Raw genomic sequence first — 22,742 nt, forward strand, 5'->3', positions numbered from 1 at the left:
CAGCGGGCTGATGTTCAGGTTAGGTTGCACGTCGAACTCTTTGCCGAGTTCGACGAGTACGTGTACCGGGGTCCCTAAGCCTGCTCCTAATGTTAGATAGAGCTGAACGCATCTAATGTAAGAGTTATTGGATCTGATGGATCCGTAAGGACGTGTCTAGGGCGCCGTATGTTGTGTCTTTGTGACAACGGTCAACAAATTTTAGATAATAACGACAATAAACAATTATCTAATTATCGCAACGATACCACGAAGGAACCCTTTAAAATTAAAATAATAAAATACTTCAAGCATGTGTAACTATTCTATTTATTTATTTACACCAAAGTATCCGATACAGCTATTAGTTTTCATAAATAGTCTTTGGGATTGAATGTGTGTCGATGATGCTCTTATAGTAGTGCGCTGAAGCACGTGGCGTCCGCGTGCGCTGCGGAGAGGTGAAGTTCACTTCGTATAATCCGAATTTGGATCCGAGACCATCGTTCCACTCGAAGTTGTCCATCAGGGTCCACGCTGTGAATCCCACCACGTTAACGCCGTCCTCGTGGATGGCTAGAAGTAACTGATGAAGAAATAATTTGAATAAATTTTTAATTCACTTCATATTGAGAATCTGTATAGGTAGCCCCTACTATACTATTTATTTATGGCGGAAATCAGTCATTTATTCAATCATTTTGGACCAATGAGTAGGACAGGGGCAATTGCGACAGCAGAATTTATTTCTAGAAGTCGATGTGGCCTAAAGGATACAACGTCCGGTGCATTCTTGTTGAACGATGCACCGATGTTCGAATCCCAGGCGGGTACCAATTTTTCTAATGAAATACGTACTCAACAAATGTTCACGATTGACTTCCACGGTGAAGGAACAACATCGTGTAATAAAAATCAAACCCGCAAAAATTATAATTTTCGTAATTACTGGTGGTAAGACCTCTTGTGAGTCCGCATGTGTAGATACCACCACCCTGCCTATTTCTGCCGTGAAGCAGTAATGCGTTTCGGTTCGAAGGGCGGGTCAGCCGTTGTAACTATATTTGAGACCTTAGAGCTTATATCTCAAAGTGGCTGGCGCATTTACGTTTTAGATGTCTATGGGCCTCAGTAACCACTAAACACCAGGTGGGCTGTGAGCTCGTCCACCCATATAAGCAATATAATTTTTTTTAATTCGACATTGAGAATCTGTATAGGTAGCCACTACTACGCTATTTATTTCTGGCGGAAATCAGTCATTTATTCAATCATTTTGGACCAATGAGTAAAACAGGGGGAATTGCGACAGCAGAATTTATATTATCATGTCCAATGGCCCTGCTATCTACCGAACAACAGGTAAGCTTAGAGTTACTATCTAGGACGCCATCTCACAACTGGGAAACCTGATAACTTGAAAATCAAAACCCAAATATACTGCCTGGCCTCAAAATATTGTCTCTTTCTGAGTGCAATAAAATGTAAATAATAGTATTCCAGTTAATTTTAATGCATTATCTATGATACTTGGCCTAAAGGTCTAGATACCAGGCCATAAACTAAAAAAAAAAAAACTATGAAATTCGTTTTGGTTGTGCAGTAATGGAGGGTAGAAGTAAATAATAACATCTCGGTATATTAAAAAGTGTTAGGTGAAAAGTAGCCAAGTAAGGTGGCGCCGTAGTAGCAAGACAACCTTGAAAGATTGATTGTGGTGAGCAATGTAGAAGCGAAAAGACCCGCCGGCCGGCCACCGAACCGTTGGTCGGATCAGATAGCTGCGCTCACTGGACTCTCTGTTGCGAACGCCCCGAGAGAAGCCGAAAACCGAAGCAAATGGAAGCTGATGGTGCAAAGAGCCACGAAGGGCTTTCAGGGACACGACCTTTAGCAATGAAGTATACGACTAAGAAGAAGAAGAAGAAGAAGTAGTAGCAAGTGGAAAGATTTTAAAAACAGCGCCATAACATTTATTAAACCAAAAAGCTACCTTTTTTTTTTACTCGAGTCTCTTCTTTGACGAATGACTCTGCCAATGTCAGGTAGATAGAATATCAGTGATATAGATAGATGATGGTAGATGAGAAGAATGAGAACAGGAGAAAAATTTGTAAATATTTTTACAGTTTAATGTTATTGCGGGAAATAAAATAAGCTAATGCATTTACAACTTTAGGATTAGGGAATGTTAAGAGATAGTTCATATTAACTTGGGAACGGGATGTTAGTGTTAGTTAGTAAACTAGTTAGTGGTGGGCATTCATCATTAAGAGCGCATTCCAGAAAGATATGATCTAAAGTACCGATAGATTTACCGCAACTACACATAGGAGAAGGTTTAATTTTTAGCTTAAATCAGCTAGCTATTGTTGGAGACTCACCGAAATAGCACTAGTGTAGGAAGTGGAAATCGTATGAATATAGCAGCTTTAAATAGATTGAAGTGTTCTTTAATTGTAGTGAAGGCTATGTTCCGATATACCCGCGGTCGGGGAACCGGCGTAAATTACCCCAAATGGGGTAATTGGAAATTTTGGGGGGTAAAAATGAAACTTTTGTGTGTCGAGTGAAACTTCTTTAGAATGGTTAAATTTTTAGTTATTGTTTTCTTTTCCAAATTATCACGGGGGCTATAATATGAAAGATACTAAAAAGAAGTGATTTCGTTTTTTTTTAGTTCTTCGCCATGGGGTAATAATATCAACTTACACAAAAATATTTTGAGGTCATAATTAAAAAAGTTCCCCGACCGCTGCGATATACACTGCGAACACACGTATACTTAACTCCTTACAAGTAAGCACATTTGTTAACCTCTTTTAAATGATCCCTATAATACTCGACCCTCATTCTGTCATCCAATCCTGGTCCAGTCGAAATACCGTTTTCAGTGATCAAGAACTTCAGGTCCCCGTATTTTTCTTTCAACCACATAATTTGAGGTCGGAAATATTCAGGGGTTACCTGAAAGAAAGAAGAAATAACATTTAAAAAAGTTCTCATACACTATTTCCGTATTGCCCACGAGAAAGTTACCTAAACGAATAATTGTTTTAAACTTTCGCGGTTATTCCACATTACGCACGCTATAATAAACGGATTCTTTTACCATGATTTTCGTATTCAAGTCGTCGTGGCCTAACGGATAAGATGTCCGGTGCATCCGTGTTGAAGCGATGCACCGGTGTTCGAATCCCGCAGGCGGGTACCAATTTTTCTAATGAAATACGTACTCAACAAATGTTCACGATTGACTTCAACGGTGAAGGAATAACATCGTGTAATAAAAATGAAACCCGCAAAATTATAATTTGCGTAATTACTGGTGGTGGGACCTCTTGTGAGTCCGCGCGGGTGGGTACCACCACCCCGCCTATTTCTGCCGTGAAGCAGTAATGCGTTTCGGTTTGAAGGGTGGAGCAGCCGTCGTAACTATACTTGAGACCTTCGAACTTATATCTCAAGGTGGGTGGCGCATTTACGTTGTAGCTGTCTATGGGCTCCAGTAACCACTTAACACTAGGTGGGCTGTGAGCTCGTCCACTCAGTTTATCTGTTAAATTGAACCCAGTTTTCGTATTAATAAAAAAAAATTGCCTTCTCAAAGTGACTGGGGGTCTATTATCTATATGCGTATATAAAAGGGGTTAAAGTATGAAATTGCCGTTTTATTTTAATAGGTACTTCGAATTGATATAGAGCCTTCATGGCTTGAGATTTTTGAGTGAAACTTTTTTCAAACGGTACCTATGAGGTTCTTCTTTTAAAAAATGTGCAACATTCGATTATCGACTCTCAGTTTTTTTTTATTCAGCTTAGGCAAGAAAGATGGATACTTAGAAAATTCGAGTGATTTATAAACACGAGTTCAGACGCGAAACTAACGCTGCAGAAACAGCTAGCAATATCAATGTTGCGTTTGGAAAGGGGACCGCTAATGAACGCACCGTGCGATTTTGGTTTAAACGCTTTTGTGATGGAAATTTGGGTTTGAAGAACGAGCCATGTGGAAGACCACACACATGTGAATAACAATGAATTAAAAGAGATGGTGGAAGCCGATCCGAGCCAAACTACCCGGGAATTAGCGGCATGCTTTAACGTTACCTTACCAAGAATATTGATTCATTTGAACCAAATGAATAAAATAAAATAAAATATGAAAAATGGGTGTTTCATGATTTGAATGATCTATAAAAAGAAACGCGTGTTGAAACTTGTGTTGCTGTTTGGTAACTGTTTGGTGGTCTCAGCATGGTGTTATTCACTATAGCTTTCTCCGATCTGATCAAGCAATAACGGCAGATGTCTACTGTGCCGAACTCCGAACAATGATATGAAGCTTGCAGTGAAACAGCCCCAACTTTCTGGGATCGATTCATATCGATCTTCACCATTATTGCTCCATGATGACTTGAGACCTCATACAGCACGAGAAACCATTTTAACTCTACCGGAACTGCAATTTGAAACCATTCGTCACCCTCCGTATTCGCCAGACCTTGCTCCAACGGACTGCCATTTTTTCGTGATTTGAACAATTTTCTACGTGATAAAAAGTTTTCTTCCCAGGAGGCAGTACAAAATGCTTTCACAAAATTCGTGGAACTTAGATCACAAGAGTTCTATCGCAAAGGCATAAATGACCTTCCTATTAGATGGCAGCAATGTATGGGTAATAGGTAATAATGTAGATATTTTGATTAAATAAATATGATAGACTAGCTTTTGCCCGCGAATCCGCCCACGTGGAATAGTTACTTTGGCATAACGCTAAATTTGGGGGGTACTGGTAGGGTATCCACTTCATTTATGAAGAAAGTGAATATATTTTGAAACATTCTTTATTGGTGCTCCACTTGTATTGGTCTTACCGTGATGTTTTCTCCACTATTTAATGGATGTTATTAAACACATAAACCTTCCTCTTCAATCACTCTATCTATTAAAAAAACCGCATCAAAATCCAATGCGTAGTTTTAAAGATTTAAGCATACATAGGGACAGATATAGGGACAGAGAAAGCGACTTTGTTTTATACTATGTAGTGAAGTATAGATGAAAAAAAAAAAGGATTTTAATTTTTTAGTACAAATCGGCAATTTCATACTTTAACCCCTAACTAACTAACATAGAACCAGCTAGAATAGCCGGCGACCCAGCTTGGATCTTTCTCGAAGGCTGCGTCAAAATCAGGGGCTCCGTTCATTGGCCAGGCTCCGATAGATTCGCCGGGCCTCGCCTTCCGCACCAGACGACTCGTGTAGAAATTCATTCCGTAGTAGTCGTATGTACCTGCATACAATGGATCCTTTAGGATTTATCTCTAAATTAATACATGAAGCAAAAACTTTGTATCCCTTTTTACGAAAATTGCGCCGACGGAGGAGTATGAAATTTCACACACTTATAGAGAACTAGCTGTAACCGTCCGCTTCGTTGGCCATTTAAAATTAACATTATTGTTTCTCACCCCCCCAAAGATTCTCATTATTAACGCCCCCGCAACTGGTGTAGGGAGTCCAACACTCATATAAATATTAGCCTATCCATTAAGTACATGTATTTTCTACATGGATATCAAGTTTTAAGTCAATCGGATGCATGGTTCAGTAGGTAGTTATAACGGAACATCCGTAAAAACCACTGTGAATTTATATATTAGTATAGATTTAGAGAGGGCGTATATTAGTATAGATTTAGGAGTACAGAGGGCTAATATATATTTATTAAATTATGATGTTTTATTAAATCAATAAAAAAACATTTTACAGACCATGTGTTTGACACACACACGCATATATTAGGTATACTCTTTTGTTTATTGTTAAAGTTAATTGGTCAAATTAACAATAGTTAATATTATTTGTCTAAGTTGTAGCCTTGCCGAAATCTGTGGTTATAGAAGTAAAGTTTTTGACGATAGGTCCATAATAATGTTGAAACTTATAATTTCAATTAATTATAGTCGAATTTCGACTACTGCGGGACCACTGTTTTCAAGTAAAATACAAGATACAAAGATGTCAAACGTCTCTCGATCAGATCGACCTAGACCAGTAATCCGACCCGGATCCGAGTACCTACACTTAAAATCATTAACCACTTGATCGACGAAGAGATTAAATTCACTCAAAAGTATGTTTAAAAAAAGTTACACTTAAAAAAAATATAACTAACATTATTTATTGAAGTGAAACTTCTTTAGGCGCATGAGGGTAAAAATTTTACAGATGCAACGTCACGCAGGTATGCAACGGAAGTGACGAAAAAGAGAGAGAGAGAGCGATTGAGACCGATTGAGAGAAAGTAAGACAGGGCGAACGTAGCATGAAGCAACTAGCCATGGAGTGAGAGTAGGGAGCAAGCAAGTGAGAAAGATCGAGAGAAAAAGTGAGACAGAATGCTCAGTTCCTACATACTTTAAAACATACGTATAAAGTATTTTATTTTTAATACAGCGCCATCTGTGAGATGTTTTAATACTAACGTGTTTATGAAACCTCTTGTAGTGAATTTTAATTTAGGATATACGTGATGTTAAAATATCAATTCACAGAGGGCGCTACCTCATACTATAAAAGGTGATTTACAATTATTTACTAATGACAAAATTTTACTAATAATATACTTAGACATTTAGGATAATTGTATTTTAATTTTTGAAGGTTTCACTTCTAACACGTGTGAATTGCACACATGTTATTTTTTTATTGCTTAAATGAGTGAACGAGATCACGGACCACCTGGTATTCAATGGTTACCGGAGCCCATAGACATCAACAGCGTAGATGCCGCCAGTCTAGATGCAAAGCGCAACCACAAGTTATTACGCAAATTCAATTTTTTGCAGGATGTTTCTTCGGCTTGAGGGTCATTTTTAAAGTCTAAAAGTGCTGAGAATGGATCAGGAGGATCCGATAGGATGTACTTAGCGTGACTGTGGATTTTCACTGCTCCGATATCTGGATTGAGTACCTATATATAATATTTAGGGCCGGGCCGCGAGCAAAGGGTTTCTTGTATCGCGCTATTTCTTTGAAATACAAATATGAAATACAATAAATAATAGTTTAAAAAACTAACAAAATACGCTTTTATAGAAAATTCAACTAAAACATAGAAAATAAATTTTAATAAATTTGAATTAAAAATAGTGTAAGAAAAAATTAATTATTTGGATTTTTATTAAAAGCGTATTTTGTTATTTTTTTTTATATTATTATTTATTTTCTCATTATTTCGTTGAATTTCAATTATTTCAATATTTTTTTTACATTTTTTTTAAATATTGAATTGTCATCGTTCCTTAATAACTATACCAAATTTCGAGTTAATCCGACGTTTTGAAGGGGGTCAAAATCATGTTCAAAGATTCCGTTACAAACATAATAACATACATACGTCTGAAGCTAATAAAAGAGTATTAAAAAAGTACCTCTAATCAAATCTATTTCCTCTTTCGTGAAAGGCGGGAGGACCGATTTGTTGAATCCCTTGCGTTTGCCGACCTCTTCCAGATGCTTCTCCAGAGACGGTGGCCAACCTCCCTCCTTTGAGTAGACTGGGTGACTATACCGACCGGCCTGAAAGAAGTGGATATTATTGTCTTTCGTGAATGTAAAAGCTGAACAATGTTTTAGCGGTAGGCAGCGGCTTGGCTCTGCCCCTGGCATTGCTGAAGTCTGTGGGCGACAGTAGCCACTCACCATCAGGTGGGCCGTATGCTCGTCTGCCTACAAGGGCAATAAAAAAAAAGCTAGTGCTCAATCTAAATCAGAAGCGCGGATAGCAAGCACTTCTGTAGATAAACATCAAGCAGTAAAGATATTGAATATTTTTTTTCTGATTGAAGGATTGCTGGTGGCCCGGAGGCCTTTCCAGTTTCACCAGGACAGGTGGGCGAGCAAAGGCTCAGCCAGAAGGGGTGGGATTTGCTAACAGCTACTCGAGCGCCTCTATCAACTACTTAATCTACTACCGGATCGCGACCCGCGACCCGCTGAGAAGATCCGGCGATAAACTCAGCGAGCTGATTCATGGGTTACGTTGCACGGCGAACTCTTTGTCGAGTTCGACGAGTACGGTTACCGGAGTCCCTAAGCCTGCACCTAGTGTTAGAGCTGAAGGCGTCTAAGGGCAAAGGTTATTGGATCTGATGGATCCGTAAGGACGTGTCTGGGGCGTCGACGGTGACTGGCTCCTGTGTGATCAGAATTAGGGGAGTAGACAGCGGCGGCAACGATAAGGCGATTATCATGACGCATAGCCTTATCGAAGTACCGTTCCGATGCTGACTTCATGTATTTATGGATAGATTCGAGTAAAGATATTTTGTGCTCTGATGACACATATGGCCTGCTTTAGCCCCTGAAGGTCTGAGCTAATAAAACGGAAATTAGCATTTCACTTACTATATTTTCTCTTAGCAATTCAGCAAGTTCTTCATGCTCAGCAGATAATGCTTCGTGCCAGATCAGGGGAATGGCCAACGAGATTTCACCTGAAAACGAAGGAATACCTTCTAATAATAGAAGCTTATTGCTGATGGATGACTGTAAGAAAAGTCAGTAAGCAAGAAACTCTCCTTGTGGAGCGCCCCCACAAAAGTTTTTTCCGGAGAAGCTTTCCAAGTTTTTTTTTTATTGCTTATATGGGTGGACGAGCTCACAGCTTACCTGGTGTTAAGTGGTTACTGGAGCCCATAGACATATATAACGCAAATGCGCCACACACCTTGAGATATAAGTTCTAAGGTCTCAGTATAGTTACAACGGCTGGCCCACCCTTCAAACCGAAACGCATTACTGCTTCACGGCAGAAATAGGCAGGGTGGTGGTACCTACCCGTGCGGACTCACAAGAGGTCCTACCACCAGTAATTACGCAAACTATATTTTTGCGGGTTTGATTTTTATTACACGATGTTATTCCTTCACCGTGGAAGTCAATCGTGAACAATTGTTAAGTACGTATTTCATTAGTAAAGCTCGTACTAGCTCGTAGGCTAAGATTATCCCGCCTAATGCTAGCTACTGCGAAGCAGTAATGTATAATAGAATGGACTAGTCGAAATTCGACTATAATTAATTGGAATTGTAAGTTTGTACACTATTATGATTGTATTTTATACTTCTATAATCACAAATTTCGCCAAGACTACACTATAAAAAATATTAACAAAGACAAACAATATTTAATCTATTCTCAATTTGACAACAGACGCCAAGAACAAAAGTTTGACAATAAATAGTATGCATGCGTGTGTGCGTCAAACACATGGTATATAGTGTGTGTAATGTTTTCTTTATTGATTTAATGCATCTTTTATGCATTATTTTGAAAAAATATTAGCATTGTGCACTTCTTCTCTGTATTCTCTATAAGTGTGGAAAATTTCATACTCCTCCGTCCGCGCAATTTTCGTAAAAAGGGATACTAAGTTTTTGCTTCACGTATTAATATATAGATAGTGAGCTGCTAAACTATACAACTGAATTATCTCCGAATAACGCGAGCTGTATACACAATTAAATCTACTTGTACGACTTAATCTCGCGCGCTTTATTGTCATAAACATTATTTCCGTTTGTTTGTTGTCCGTAAAGACCATGTAAAGTATACGTCGGAAATAATAGAAATTTTGATTATGATACAATTCAAGCTCAATTCTTCTCGCTTCGACTTTTTCCGATGGCGGGTGGAGAATTTCATTCTATTTAGGACTTCCGATATGTATGCAAGAGAAAAATGTAATAATGGCATTCTTTTTTGTTTTTCTCCACCTTATCCCACTAGGTGGGGTCGGCACAGCTAATTTTTCTCTTCCATTCTCTTCTATCAGCCGTCATCTCAACACTCACTCCTCTCTCTCTCTCTCATATCGTCATTCACACACTCCATCCATGTCTTCTTCGGTCGACCTCTTCCCCCTCTACCTTGCACTACCATTTCCATACATCTCCTAGTCACATGCATCTTCTCTCTACGCATCACATGTCCATACCACGCTAACCGTCCGCTCCTTAATTTGTTGTTTACCGGGGCCACTTTCACACTTCCTCTGATATATAATAATAATAATATAATAATTAGCCCTTTAAACTGGCTGAGATTTATCTTTGTGATTGGATCTTTTGGTTTGTTTGTTTATAAGATGTCTCTCAACTCAGTGTGCCTTCTGGCAAAGGCCTCCTCCAGTAGTCTCCATTGTTTTCTATCTTGAGCAACTCTTCTCCATTTGGGTCCGGCGGTAAGTTTCAGCTCATTTTCCCATCGCATTTGTTGACGTCCTCGACACCTCTTGCCATCTCTTGGATACCAGTTCGTTACAATTTGACTCCACTTTTCTTGTCTAGATCTCAACATATGGCCGGTCCATCTCCATTTTTGGAGGTCTATTTTTTCCAGGATGTCAGTTAGTTTTGTTTTTTCTCTTAATTGCACATTGCTAACTCTATCTTGTCTTCTTGTTCCTGTCATGCTTCGTTCCATACCTCTCTGGCACTTTCCCAGTTTTTCTCTATGGTGTTTTGTAAGGGACCATGTTTCGCAGCCGTATGTGATGCATGGGAGAATACAAGTATTGAATACTTTCCTCTTCGTTGCCATATTGTGTTCTTTAGCTTTTACAACTTCCTTAAGAGACCAGTATTTTTTCCACCCATTAGCAATCCTCTTATTTATTTCCTTGGTTGTTTGGTCTTTAGGGGAGATGATCTGACCCAAGTAGCAATATTCGTCAACATATTCTACTTTTTGTCCATCAATTTCAATGGGCCTTATTTCTGAGTTAGTCATCAATTTCGTTTTTGTTATGTTCATTTTTAACCCCACTTTGGAGCTTTCAGTATTTAGAGCTTGGATCATCTTTTCGAGTGCCTTTGGATTTTCTTCAAGCAGAACTATATCGTCCGCGAATCTTAAGTGGTTTAGTTTCCTTCCGTCTATGTTGAGGCCTAGATGTTCCCAGTCAAGGTTGCGAAAGACGTTCTCTAGCACTGCTGAAAACAACTTTGGGGACATTGGGTCTCCCTGCCTGACTCCTCGCTTGATTCGGAATTCTTTTCCCAGGGTTCCTCTGATATACTCATTCTTTATCTTATCTTAAATGTAATAATGGCATTGACGACATTAATTTAATATGCAATTTCGAAAAGGGCACATGTCGCATATTTTGTCAAATACGTTTTTTCATATACATGTAGTTTTGAGGCTTACCTACACCCATTTTATAATCATTCCAGTAATTTCCAATTGCTAATTATTATTAACACTAAAATATATCTCAAAAGTTAATATTTTAAATTTTACACTGCTTTAGCAAAAAAAAAACAGTTTTTTTCATTTCCTGAACATTTTACATTTTCAGAGATTTACCCTTTTCGAAATTACATATTCAATTAGAATGAAGTTGAAATTTTTTTCTGAATTAAATTTGATAACTGCCCTATTATTGTCGAGATATGCTAATTGGGTGTTCCTAATTAAACAAACACAAAACTGCACCAAATTATTAACTAAAAAACTTACCGTTATACATTGGCCTGAATTCCTCGTCATAAATCCTCCAAGCTTTGGCGTGAGCCAGCAAAACATGCTTAGTACACACATAAGGGGCCACGTGAGGCTCGAAAATAGGAGGAGCCATTCCGCCAGTGTTATAAACATAGTCGCAAATCGATACAGGCTCGTTTATAGAGACCCAGGTTTTAACTCTATCCGCGAACAGAGAGAACACGACCCTAGCGTAGTCCTCAAACCAGTCGACTATCAGCGGATTCATCCAGCCACCTGGGAATAATAATAAAAAGAAACATGCAGCTTTTCATTTTTGGAAGTTTGTAATTTGGAAGTTCGATGACGGATAATTTCTTATGTTTAAAAAATTCCGTTTTATCTTTGCGAAATTGGACTCAACGCAGTTTTATTAAGACTGGTGTCATTAAATTTCAAAATCGACCATCTTTAATACACATAACACATTTATTTAAACAAATTAAATGTTGATAAAACAATAGAAACAATGCCGGACCTCATATGATTTGCCTGTATTTTTAAATCAACAACTATAGTAGTAACCATTAATTTTCTCGAAACAAAAGAAAATGGACTTACACCACTTTCAAAATAAACGGTCCATATGTATATAAGGATTAGCTATGTGAAAACTTCGAAACCATTCCGCGTCCTTCTTCCATGAGTTTGAGAGTAGGGTTTGCGAGTTTTTGGGATATGTTTGTACGATGGGTCAAAAAAACTTGGAAACGATCATATAGACAACTAGGTGTACCCGTCCGCTTCGCTGGGCATTTAAAATTAACATTATTATTTCTGACCCCCACAAAGATTCTCATCATTAACGCCCCCGCAACTGGTGTAGGGAGTCCAACACTCATATAAATATTAGCCTATCTATTATTGCGGGCGGTGGTACCTACCCGTGCGGAATCACAAGACGTCTTACTACCGGTCTCTGGTTTAAATCCCCCATGACACGGTAAACTGAGTTGTAGAGTCATGCAAGGCTCTGAAAATGTCATCATACGTAGTGATACCTCATCGTTGTTGTGTCGAGGAGGTGTCGTAAACCTATACGCCCTTCAACGAATGGCGTATGATTATTCCTTTGATTATTCCAAGTATAAGGTACGTCACCCTGGTCTTTAAACTCTCGATTTTCAAAACTTATTATATTACTAGCTGTACCCGTCCGCTTCGCTGGGCATTTAAAATTAGCATTATTATTTCTCACCCCCACAAAGATTCATCACCAACTGGTGTAGGGAGCCCCCGCAATTGGTGTAGGGAGTCCAACACTCATATAAATATTAGCCTATCCATCATGTATTTTATACATGGATACCAAGTTTCAAGTGAATCGGATGCACGGTTCAGTAGTTATAACGGAACATCCGTAAAAACCACTGTAGATTTATATATTAGTATAGATATAGATTACTAGCTGTCCCGGCAAATGTTTTGCCATAATATTATACATTATTTCTAGAAAATATTTTTTTTTTAGATGGACCAACCTTCGGGTCAATGTTGGTTGTGAAAAATAGATGTTAACCGATTATCGGACCTACCCGATATGCACACAAAATTTCATGAGAATCGGTTGAGCCATTTCGGAGCAGTTTGGCAACAAGCGCCACGACACGTAAATTTTATGTATTATAAGATTATCTAATACTCTAGAAAAATCGCAGACGACACGTTGGTCGTGGCCCGGGGGGGGAGTTTTGCTGAGTCTGCCCGTCTTGCTACGGCTGGGGTGGCGCATGTCGTCGGCAAAATTAGGAGATTGGGCCTCGACGTGCCGCTCAGTATATCCGAGGCCATGTGGTTCCACAGGCCCCGGAGAGTGCCACCTGTCGATGCCCATATCGTGGTTGGAGGCGTCCGTATAGGGGTCGGGGTGCAGTTGAAGTACCTCGGCCTCATTCTGGACAGTCGTTGGACCTTCCGTGCTCACTTTCAGAACCTGGTCCCTCGTTTGTTGGGGGTGGACGGCGCGTTAAGCCGGCTTCTGCCCAGCGTCGGGGGGCCTGACCAGGTGACGCGCCGTCTCTATACGGGGGTGGTGCGATCAATGGCCCTATATGGGGCGCCCGTGTGGGGCCAGTCCCTGGCCGTGGGGATGGCGAAGCTGCTGCAACGGCCGCAACGCACCATCGCGGCCAGGGTCATCCGTGATTATCGCACCATCTCCTTTGAGGCGGCGTGTGTACTGGCTGGGACGCCGCCTTGGGTTCTGGAAGCGGAGGCGCTCGCCGCTGACTATAAGTGGCGGGCTGACCTTCGTGCCCGGGGCGTGGCGCGTCCCAGCCCCAGTGTGGTCAGAGCGCGGAGGGCCCAATCTCGGCGGTCCGTGCTGGAGTCATGGTCCAGACGGCTGGCTGATCCTTCGGCTGGTCGTAGGACCGTCGAGGCGATTCGCCCGGTCCTTGTGGATTGGGTGAATCGTGACAGAGGACGCCTCACTTTCCGGCTCACGCAGGTGCTCACTGGGCATGGTTGTTTCGGTGAGTTCCTGCACCGGATCACAGCCGAGCCGACGGCAGAGTGCCACCATTGTGGTTGCGACCTGGACACGGCAGAGCATACGCTCGTCGCCTGCCCAGCATGGGAGGGGTGGCGCCGTGTCCTCGTCGCAAAAATAGGAACCGACTTGTCGTTGCCGAGTGTTGTGGCATCGATGCTCGGCGACGACGAGTCGTGGAAGGCGATGCTCGACTTCTGCGAGTGCACTATCTCGCAGAAGGAGGCGGCGGGGCGCGTGAGAGACGCACAATCCCGCCGCCGTCGAGCGGGGGCCAGGGAGGCGGATCTCGCCTAAGCCCTGGCCCTCTAAGTGTTTCGGGTCCCCCTCACATGTCGGTCTGGGGACCGGCGAGGGGGGACTTAGAAGACGACGTGCAAGCTGCTCTGCACGCGTTTTACGCAAGAGCATCCGGGTGATGAAAGGCCGGCTATCCTCGATCCACGCTGGTTCTGGCCCAGCGGGGTATTCCGTAGGGTAACCCACTCTAATCAGCGCCATCTAGGCGGGCTTCGGACAGTCTGCCGACCGAGAGGGCTGGTGGTCATGGCGCCGACGACCGCCAGTCCGGCGTCCCGAGGGGGAGGGTGATGGGAGAGATGTCCTCCGCACTAAACGCTTCACTTTCCCCCCTTTGCCTTGTCATGAGTTCTGTCTCATGTGAGGTTTGGACGTTGGTTGTTGAGCGACAGGAGGTTTTAGTCAGTTCGACTCTGACATACCCCGCCCAGTATCCCCAGAAAAGGGCGGAAGTCCGGCGATTTCCTCCTGACCAAAAAAAAAAAAAAAAAAACTCTAGAAAAATGGCGTGACTTGATAACAAGGTGCCAACGTAAAATACGCCTTTGCAAACACGTGACTCAAAATATTAACTGACAGTAAAGGTCGCTTCAAAACGCTGTGATGTGAATCAAAAGTGTTTTATTATTTAGCATGTTTTAAAAAAAAGTTTGTAAGCCTAAAAATTCTTTTGTTAACTTTACTCTTAGAACGTAATTTTCACAGGTTACAAGACGCAAAAATAATTTTGCAAATTTGCACAGGCGTCAAGGACCGATGGCAGTACAGACATTTTATAACTTCGCTTTATAATCTTGTAAGCTCTTAGCTGAGTAGACGAGCTCACGGCCCACCTGATGTTAAGTGGTTACCGGAGTCTATAGACACACGATGTAAATGCCGCCACCCACCTTGACAATATATGAGTTCTAAGGTCTCAGCTGTTACAGTACAACGGCTCCCCTACCCTTCAAACGCATGATTGCTTCACGGCAGAAATAGGTAGAGCGGTGGTTCCTACCCGTTCAGATACACAAGACGTCCTACCACCAGTAAAACTTCCAATGTGAAGCAATATTTAATATTACGGGACAAAGATGAAAACGCATATTCTAAAATGGGCATTGGTATCAATCTTAACGTCCTAGAGCGCATTTTTATCTCACACGTATAGATACTACGCTGATTATTCCTACCGTGATGTGTTCTTGCTTGAAAGATGCGGTTAAGCTATCAGTTAAAAGCTTCAATCATATACCATACAGGTCAGAAATTCCCAAAGTAGTTAGTCGATTTCGATAGGATCCAAAAAAAAAGAAAACTGCCCGTATAGAGAAATTTGAGTTCATCGAAATCCTATACTGGTATAAATACCATCACATCCTTCCAAATAGCAAAATCATTTCGATTTCGCAGCAAAATCATGAACGGGTCGACAACACGTCCTTGGTCTCAACATATCCTACCACAAGGACCTTAGCGAGAGGAAAACGACCAGAATATCATTGGCATTAAATTAGAATTGTTTGAGGTATTCTGGGTCACACATGCAGACTTTTATCGTAATGCCTCATTTAATCAAAACAACTTACCAAGATCCTGCAAACTCTGGGGTAAATCCCAATGAAAAATGGTAACAAGAGGTTCAATCCCCTTATCCAAAAGCCCATCAATCAGGTTGTTGTAGTACTTCTGGCCGTCTTCGCTGATCTTATTACTAAAACCCGTAGGCATAAGCCTTGGCCAAGACAGAGAGAAGCGGTAGAAATGTAGACCAAGCTCCGTTGCCATTTCTATGTCTCTCTCCCAAAGATGATAAGAGTCGCAGGTCACGTCTCCATTAGTGAGATCCATTATCGCTTCAGGTTTGGTGTGGACTAGCCGATCCCATATGCTTTCACCTTTGTCTGGAATGTAAAAACTATTAAATACTGGTTTTATTGTTTAGCTGATTCCGTCTAAATTTCTAGGTACCCAGACTAAAGATTAAAAATTATTGTTACTTTTATTAAATTGCCCTGTTTACGGATTCCAAGCTTATTGGAACCTCTCGTCCGGGCGTAGCTAAAATAGCCCCTTGGCTACCAGAGAATAGGTAGGGAAAAAATGGAATCTTTAAGCAATATCCTTGTAAACTCACCGCTGACATTCCAAGCTCCCTCAACTTGGTATGAAGCTGATGCTGCACCGAACTTAAAGCCCGGGGGGAAGGTTAAGTTCGAGCCATAAGCAACACTGCACAGCAAACTACGAACAACTTCAATTTTAATTTCGAATATTGACGAAAACACATTTTTTTTATTGCTAAGACTGTTTTTTTTATTGCGTATTGCTTAGATGGATGGACGAGCTCACAGCCCACCTGGTGTTAAGTGGTTACTGGAGCCCTTATACATCCACAACGTAAATGCGCCATCCACCTTGAGATATAAGTTCTAAGGTCTTAAGTATAGTTACAACGGCTGACCCGCCCTTCGAACCGAAACGCATTACTGCTTCACGGCAGAAATAGGCAGGGTGGCGGGATCTACCCGCGCGGACTCACAAGAGGTGGTACCACCAATAATTACGCAAATTATAATAGCGGGTTTTTTTTTTATTACACGATGTTATTCCTTCACTGTGGAAGTCAATCGTGAACATTTTTCGTGGTTTTTTTATCTGGCCATTTCCTTTTTTTGTGGCGATAGGGACAAATCATTTTTGTTTTATTATCATAGATCGGTACGCTAGCTCACGGCCGATCTGACGTCAGAGAAATAGCGGTTAAGATCGAGACTGGGCAACATCAAAACTATTTTTACAGCTTGACGATCACGCGATTTTCACGATGACGTACGACTAAGAGATGTTACTCGCCGACATTTAAATATTGAACCAGCTACTGTCATATTTTTGCATCAAATATTTTGTGGATACTGGGGCCTAGCATGAACATCCTGGTTGGTTAACTCGTCCAGGACATTTATAGGCTAATACTCTGAATTCTATTTCAGGACTCATACGGGCAGTTTTTAGAAAAAGGCCTTTGAATGCTCCTTCTTAAATGCTCTCCGAGCATCCGAAGACAGGATCTAATTGGTTTGAAGGGTGGGGCAGCCGTTGTAACTATACTTGAGACCTTAGAACTTATATCTCAAGGTGGGTGGCGCATTTACGTTATAGATGTCTATGAACTCCAGTAACCACTTAACACAAAGTGGGCTGTGAGCTCGACCAGTCATCTAAGCAACAAAAAAAAACATTGTGAAGACGATAGTCATGGATGAAAGTGGTCATGACCTTCATATGTTGTTACTAGCAAGGTCACCTTCGCGATCTGTGCTCCGTTAACATGCTCGCAATAAGACTAAAAGATAACATCAAACCGCAAAAATAATAGATAAGATAACTTATGTCAAGTGACAAACATCACGAGATTGGGCTATTTATGGAAAGAATAACGAAACTGTAATCTTTATGCGCGATAGCCCAAAAAGATTGTTGCTTCCCGAGATATAATTGCTTAAAAGAGCAACCTGTTTTTTTTTATTTATTGCTTAGATGTTGTGTAGTGTTAAGTGGTTACTGGAGCCCATAGACATCACGCAAATGCGCCACCCACCTTCAGATATAAGTTCTAAGGTCTCAAGCATAGTTACAGCGGCTGCCCCCCCTTCAAACCGAAACGCATTACTGCTTCACGGTAGAAATAGGCAGGGTTGGTGGTACCTAACCGCGCGGACTCACAAGAGGTCCTACCAGTAAAACTGACTACTATACTTGGGACCTTAGAACTTATATCTCAAGGTGGGTGGCGCATTTACGTCGTAGACATCTATGAGCTCTAGTAACCACTTAACACCAGGTGGGCTGTGATTACGTCTGGAGCTAATAAAAGCGTATTAAAAAGCGAGTTTGAACCGTAAAATAATTTTAATTATATCTAAGGGTCGGGAAATTTAAGAAAATACTAAATATTAGACTACCACGTTTTCATGTAAACCGTGTATCGTCAAAACTATTGGAACGATGATGGTTGAATCAACATGCCACATGGCGGTAGTCTCGTGGGCCAGGTCTAAATATCTATAAATATTAATACGTGAAGCAAAAACTTTGTATCCCTCTTTACGAAAATTGGGCGGACTTAGGAGTATGAAATTTTCCACACTTATAGAGAATATAGAGAAGAAGTGCACAATGCTAATTTTTTTTTTTAAATAATGCATAAAAGATACATTAAATCAATAAAGAAAACATTACACACACTACATACCATGTATTTGACGCACACACGCATGCATACTATTTATTTATTCTCAAACTTTTGTTCTTGACGTCTGTGGTCAAATTGAGAATAGATTAAATATTGTTTGTCTTTAGTAATATTTTTTATAGTGTAGTCTTGACGAAATTTGTGATCATAGAAGTATAAAATACAATTATAATAGTGTACAAGTACAAACTGACAATTCCTATTAGTTATAGTCGAATTTCGACTACTGCGGGACCTCTAGTTTTATTAGTTTGTCCTTTTCTGCCTTCACGAGGCTCTCGTCATGTTGTTATTATTATTATTCCCCATTGTGTTCAATTCGTTCCTGCCACCTCTGTTACGTCATATTTGTGTCTAGTGCATCCTGATAACGTCTATTCTAAACCTAACTTTGGCTATTTCTGGAATCTCCGTTTGAAATATTCTTTAAATAATTTTAAATTTTACGTTTTAATCAACAATAGCTCACGAACTAACACGAACCAAGGGAACAGTAAAATATTCGTAACGTAATGTAACGTAAAAATAACAATAACAATAATACCGAAACGCCAGATCAACTCGTAAAAATAATTATTTTCATCAAACGAGAAAACTGATTTACTATTATATTATTTCCACTATAGTACAAAGAGCCACCATATCAAGGGGTGAAAGGACATTTGGTTCAAGCGACTTTTCACTTAATATACGACGGTTGTCTTTTTAATTAAAGATCAGTTTTATTTGGTACTAGCTGACCCGGCAGACTTCGTAGTGCCTAAATCGACAAATAAAAGACCTAAATTTTTGTATATAATAAACTTAAAACAAACAAAAGGAATTCGTCCGACGGGGGACGCATTAAAGGAAAAACAATTTTGTTGTTTTTATTTAATTCCGAGCATTTTCATATTTATCTACCTTTTAAACCTTCTCTGAACTCCCACAAATAATTCAAAACCAAAATTAGCCAAATCGGTAAAGCCGTTCTCGAGTTTTAGCGAGACTAACGAACAGCAATTCATTTTTATATATTATTATAAGAAGATTAGTATAGTATTAGTATTAGTATATTTTATACATTTATCAGTGTCTTCTTCTTCTTTTTATACAGAATTTGGCTCCAACGCTTTTGGCATTGATTTTGCCAATGTCAAAGTATTTACAAAAATTACCGGTACTTAGAGAGGAAAAACATTACTAACAATAAATCTAAATACAAATAAATTTGGTCGGTTTTTCCATACGCGAATCTGTGGTTTTAAGAGCAGCACAAACAAATATATGTTAGACTATTATCAGTGTCAGAACAATTCGACGTTTTATTTAAACTTCAATTTATTAAACTTCAATTAAGCTTGCCCCATTCAAATAGCTGATGAAGGTTTTTTTTTGTCCTGATATTTTCCCAAATTTTAAACTTCAAATAGCTCTCGCGTAAATTTTGAAAAAATATTGCTTAAACCAAATAGTCTCTTCACTCGACGATATGTTAAATAACGAAACCAAAATACACTAGACTATTAGACTACTATAGAAAATTTAGCCCAATCTCCGATATACTAACCGAGCCTAATATTCGTCTGCGAAATAATTGATCAATTATACGATTAAAATTTTTATATGCAAATATATATTATATATTTACTGGTGGTAGGAACTCTTATGAGTCCGCGCGGGTAGGTACCACCACCCCGCCTATTTCTGCCGTGAAGCAGCAATGCGTTTCGGCTTGAAGGGTGGGGCAGCCGTTGTAACTCTACTGAGGTTTTAGAACTTACATCTCAAGGTGGGTGGCGCATTTACGTTGTAGATGTCTATGGGATCCAGTAACCATTTAACACCAGGTGGGCTGTGAGCTCGTCCACCCATCTAAGCAATAAAAAAAATTATTAAATAAGATATTTACCTAGACACAACTATCCACGAATAATTCATTGTTATCACTGTATCGTTGAAGCCTCCGGTATTATCACGTACACAATGCTAATAATATTCTGCACTAGTGACTCAGTGCAGAATCTCCACTGAACACTATCTCCACTCCATTTATTAACACAAAAAAAATATTCAGGAAGAATTAAATTGTTGTAATGTTCTTTTTTATTCGCATTAAAGTCTTCCACTACTTCTTGTTCTTCTTCTTCTTCTTCTTCGTTCTTATTCTTCATTAAAGTTTTCTACTACTTCTTGTTACACTACTTCTTCCACTACTTTTGGCCCCAATGCTACAATGTGGTTTCGGCGCAACGTATTTGTATTTTTCCATTCAGCGCTGATCAGACATCATCACTTCAATCACACTGTTCTCTCGCATATCGTCATTCAAACAGTCTATCCAAGTATTTTTAGGACGCCCCTCCTTCTTTCGCGGTTCCCTCCTAGCTGTACATTTACTCAACCACTTATTCTGATGAAACTGAAAAGCCCTGAAGTAATCCTTCCTTGATAAAAAAATAACCGCAACTTCTATGCTAGATAGTCGAAGATCTAAGAGAAATTAGTAGCATAGTGTCTAAGCTCGCAAGGATCCGCGTCACCACCATGCCCATCAGTGAAGCGGCCCCATTGAAATCTCAACCGATTATTGGTATTGTCCGAATAAAAATTACAACTGCTCCAACCACACTGACGAATTGCTAGAGAACCTTAACATTACTCTTTGCGGAATTTTAATCCGTCTTTAGTGAAAATTCGCTATTTTATTGTTTTTAATGGCTACCGAAGCCTATACCAGGGCCCTGAAATTACAATACTTTAAGACAAGTATTTTTTTTGTATGGAAACTATCGACATCATGTAGCGGTTGCCCCTAAACTTATATGTTGTTAAAGTTAAGTCATTTAATTATTATATCTTCGTATATAACTTCTTCTTCTTCTTCTTCCGCCCTGTACCTGTTATCTGGGGTCAGGTACCCTCACTCGGCGCCAGGCTGATCTGTCCTGGGTTGTCGGTTTTGGCAATTGAGCTTTCTTACGATGTTTGACCACCAGGTAGATGACGAGCGGCCTCTACCTCTCTTTTATTCTGGCAAGCTTAATGCGATTTTCATTACATGGTCTTCGTCCCGTCTCATGATATGGCCATGCTATCTAAGGCAATTTTGCGTCATTTTGTCTGTAATTGATGCGACTTTAAAGTTCCCTCGTATGTATTCATTCCGAACTCTGTCCATCCTGGTCACCCCACCCAACCAGCGCAACATATTCATTTCGGTTACATGTACCATCTGTTCATGCGTTTTCTTGACTGTCCAGCATTCGGAATCGTACAGTAAGGCTGACCTGACGGCTGTCTTGTATACTTTATTTTATGGGCATACGGGTATCACACAGAGCTCCTGTTAGCGACCGCCATTTCTGCCATGCTACATTTATACGGTGCGCAATATCGTCTTCCACCCTGGCATCCGGCGTGAGCATAGATCCCAGATATCTTAAACTTTTTCACAGTGGGGATAGGTGTTGATCAAATACATATTAGGTTGGGGAAAATCTTTCTTCGCATTTTTTAAGAAAATTCACAACATTTTTTAATATAGTTTATTTACATTTAACTAAACCGAGTTATTGAACCAAACGGTTCGATAACTTTTTGCCAACTTATAGGTAGAGACATGATCCCATTGCTCTGATCAAAATACCGCGACAATTGGTTTTGGCTGTCCTCTTGTGATGTTAACCGTACACTGCCTAGAATTCTGAAGAGACCGAAACAGGTCGAAATCTAAAGGTGCAAAGTCAGGACTATACGGCGGATGCATTAACATCTCCCAGCCTCTTAATTTTTGCTGAGTGGCTAAAGATGTGTGAGGTATAGCGTTATCATGATGAAAAACCACACCCCTTCTGTTGATTAATTACGGTCGCTTTCTCTCAGCTTTTTGTTTTTAATTCCTTAATGTATGGACGAGCTCACAGCCTCACACACCTGGTGTTAATTGGTTACTGGAGCCCATAGAGATCTACAACGTAAATGCGCCACCCACCTCGAGATATAAGTTCTAAGGTCTCAGTATAGTTACAACGGCTACCCCACCCTTCGAACCGAAACGCATTACTGCTTCACGGCGGAAATAGGCGGGGTGGTAGTACCTACCCGTGCGGACTCACAAGAGGTCCTACCACCAGTTCTTGCTTTAATTTCTTCAGTGCTTGCTTCTTGCTTTAATTTCATCAGTTGTTTGCAGTTG

At 40.3% G+C, this 22,742-nt stretch overlaps 1 protein-coding gene across 1 annotated transcript; it reads right to left on the reverse strand.

The window, feature by feature from the left end:
• Positions 1-290: 290 nt before the first annotated feature.
• On the reverse strand, positions 291-22,742 carry LOC101740277 (myrosinase 1). The gene is made up of 9 exons (XM_038017995.2): positions 20,457-22,742; positions 16,448-16,554; positions 15,900-16,214; positions 11,514-11,774; positions 8,397-8,485; positions 7,421-7,568; positions 5,114-5,277; positions 2,797-2,946; positions 291-565 (listed from the first exon to the last, which is right to left on the reverse strand). Exons 1-9 carry the CDS (start codon positions 20,483-20,485, stop codon positions 344-346), a joined length of 1,485 nt encoding a protein of 494 aa, XP_037873923.1. The 5' UTR covers positions 20,486-22,742; the 3' UTR covers positions 291-343.

This window comes from Bombyx mori, chromosome 20 (genome assembly GCF_030269925.1).
Source record: "Bombyx mori chromosome 20, ASM3026992v2".
Classification (NCBI taxonomy): domain Eukaryota; kingdom Metazoa; phylum Arthropoda; class Insecta; order Lepidoptera; family Bombycidae; genus Bombyx; species Bombyx mori.

What these genes read in the sequence shown, in the direction of transcription:
- LOC101740277 (XM_038017995.2), bottom strand. Translation starts at nt 20,485, where the DNA reads ATGAATTATTCGTGGATAGTTGTGTCTAG. An exon ending in GGAAATAGATTTGATTAGAG is followed by an intron (nt 5,278 to 7,420) that starts GTACTTTTTTAA and finishes CATTGTATGCAG; the next exon opens with GTACATACGACTACTACGGA. An exon ending in ATAGGGATCATTTAAAAGAG is followed by an intron (nt 566 to 2,796) that starts GTTAACAAATGT and finishes TTTCTTCATCAG; the next exon opens with TTACTTCTAGCCATCCACGA.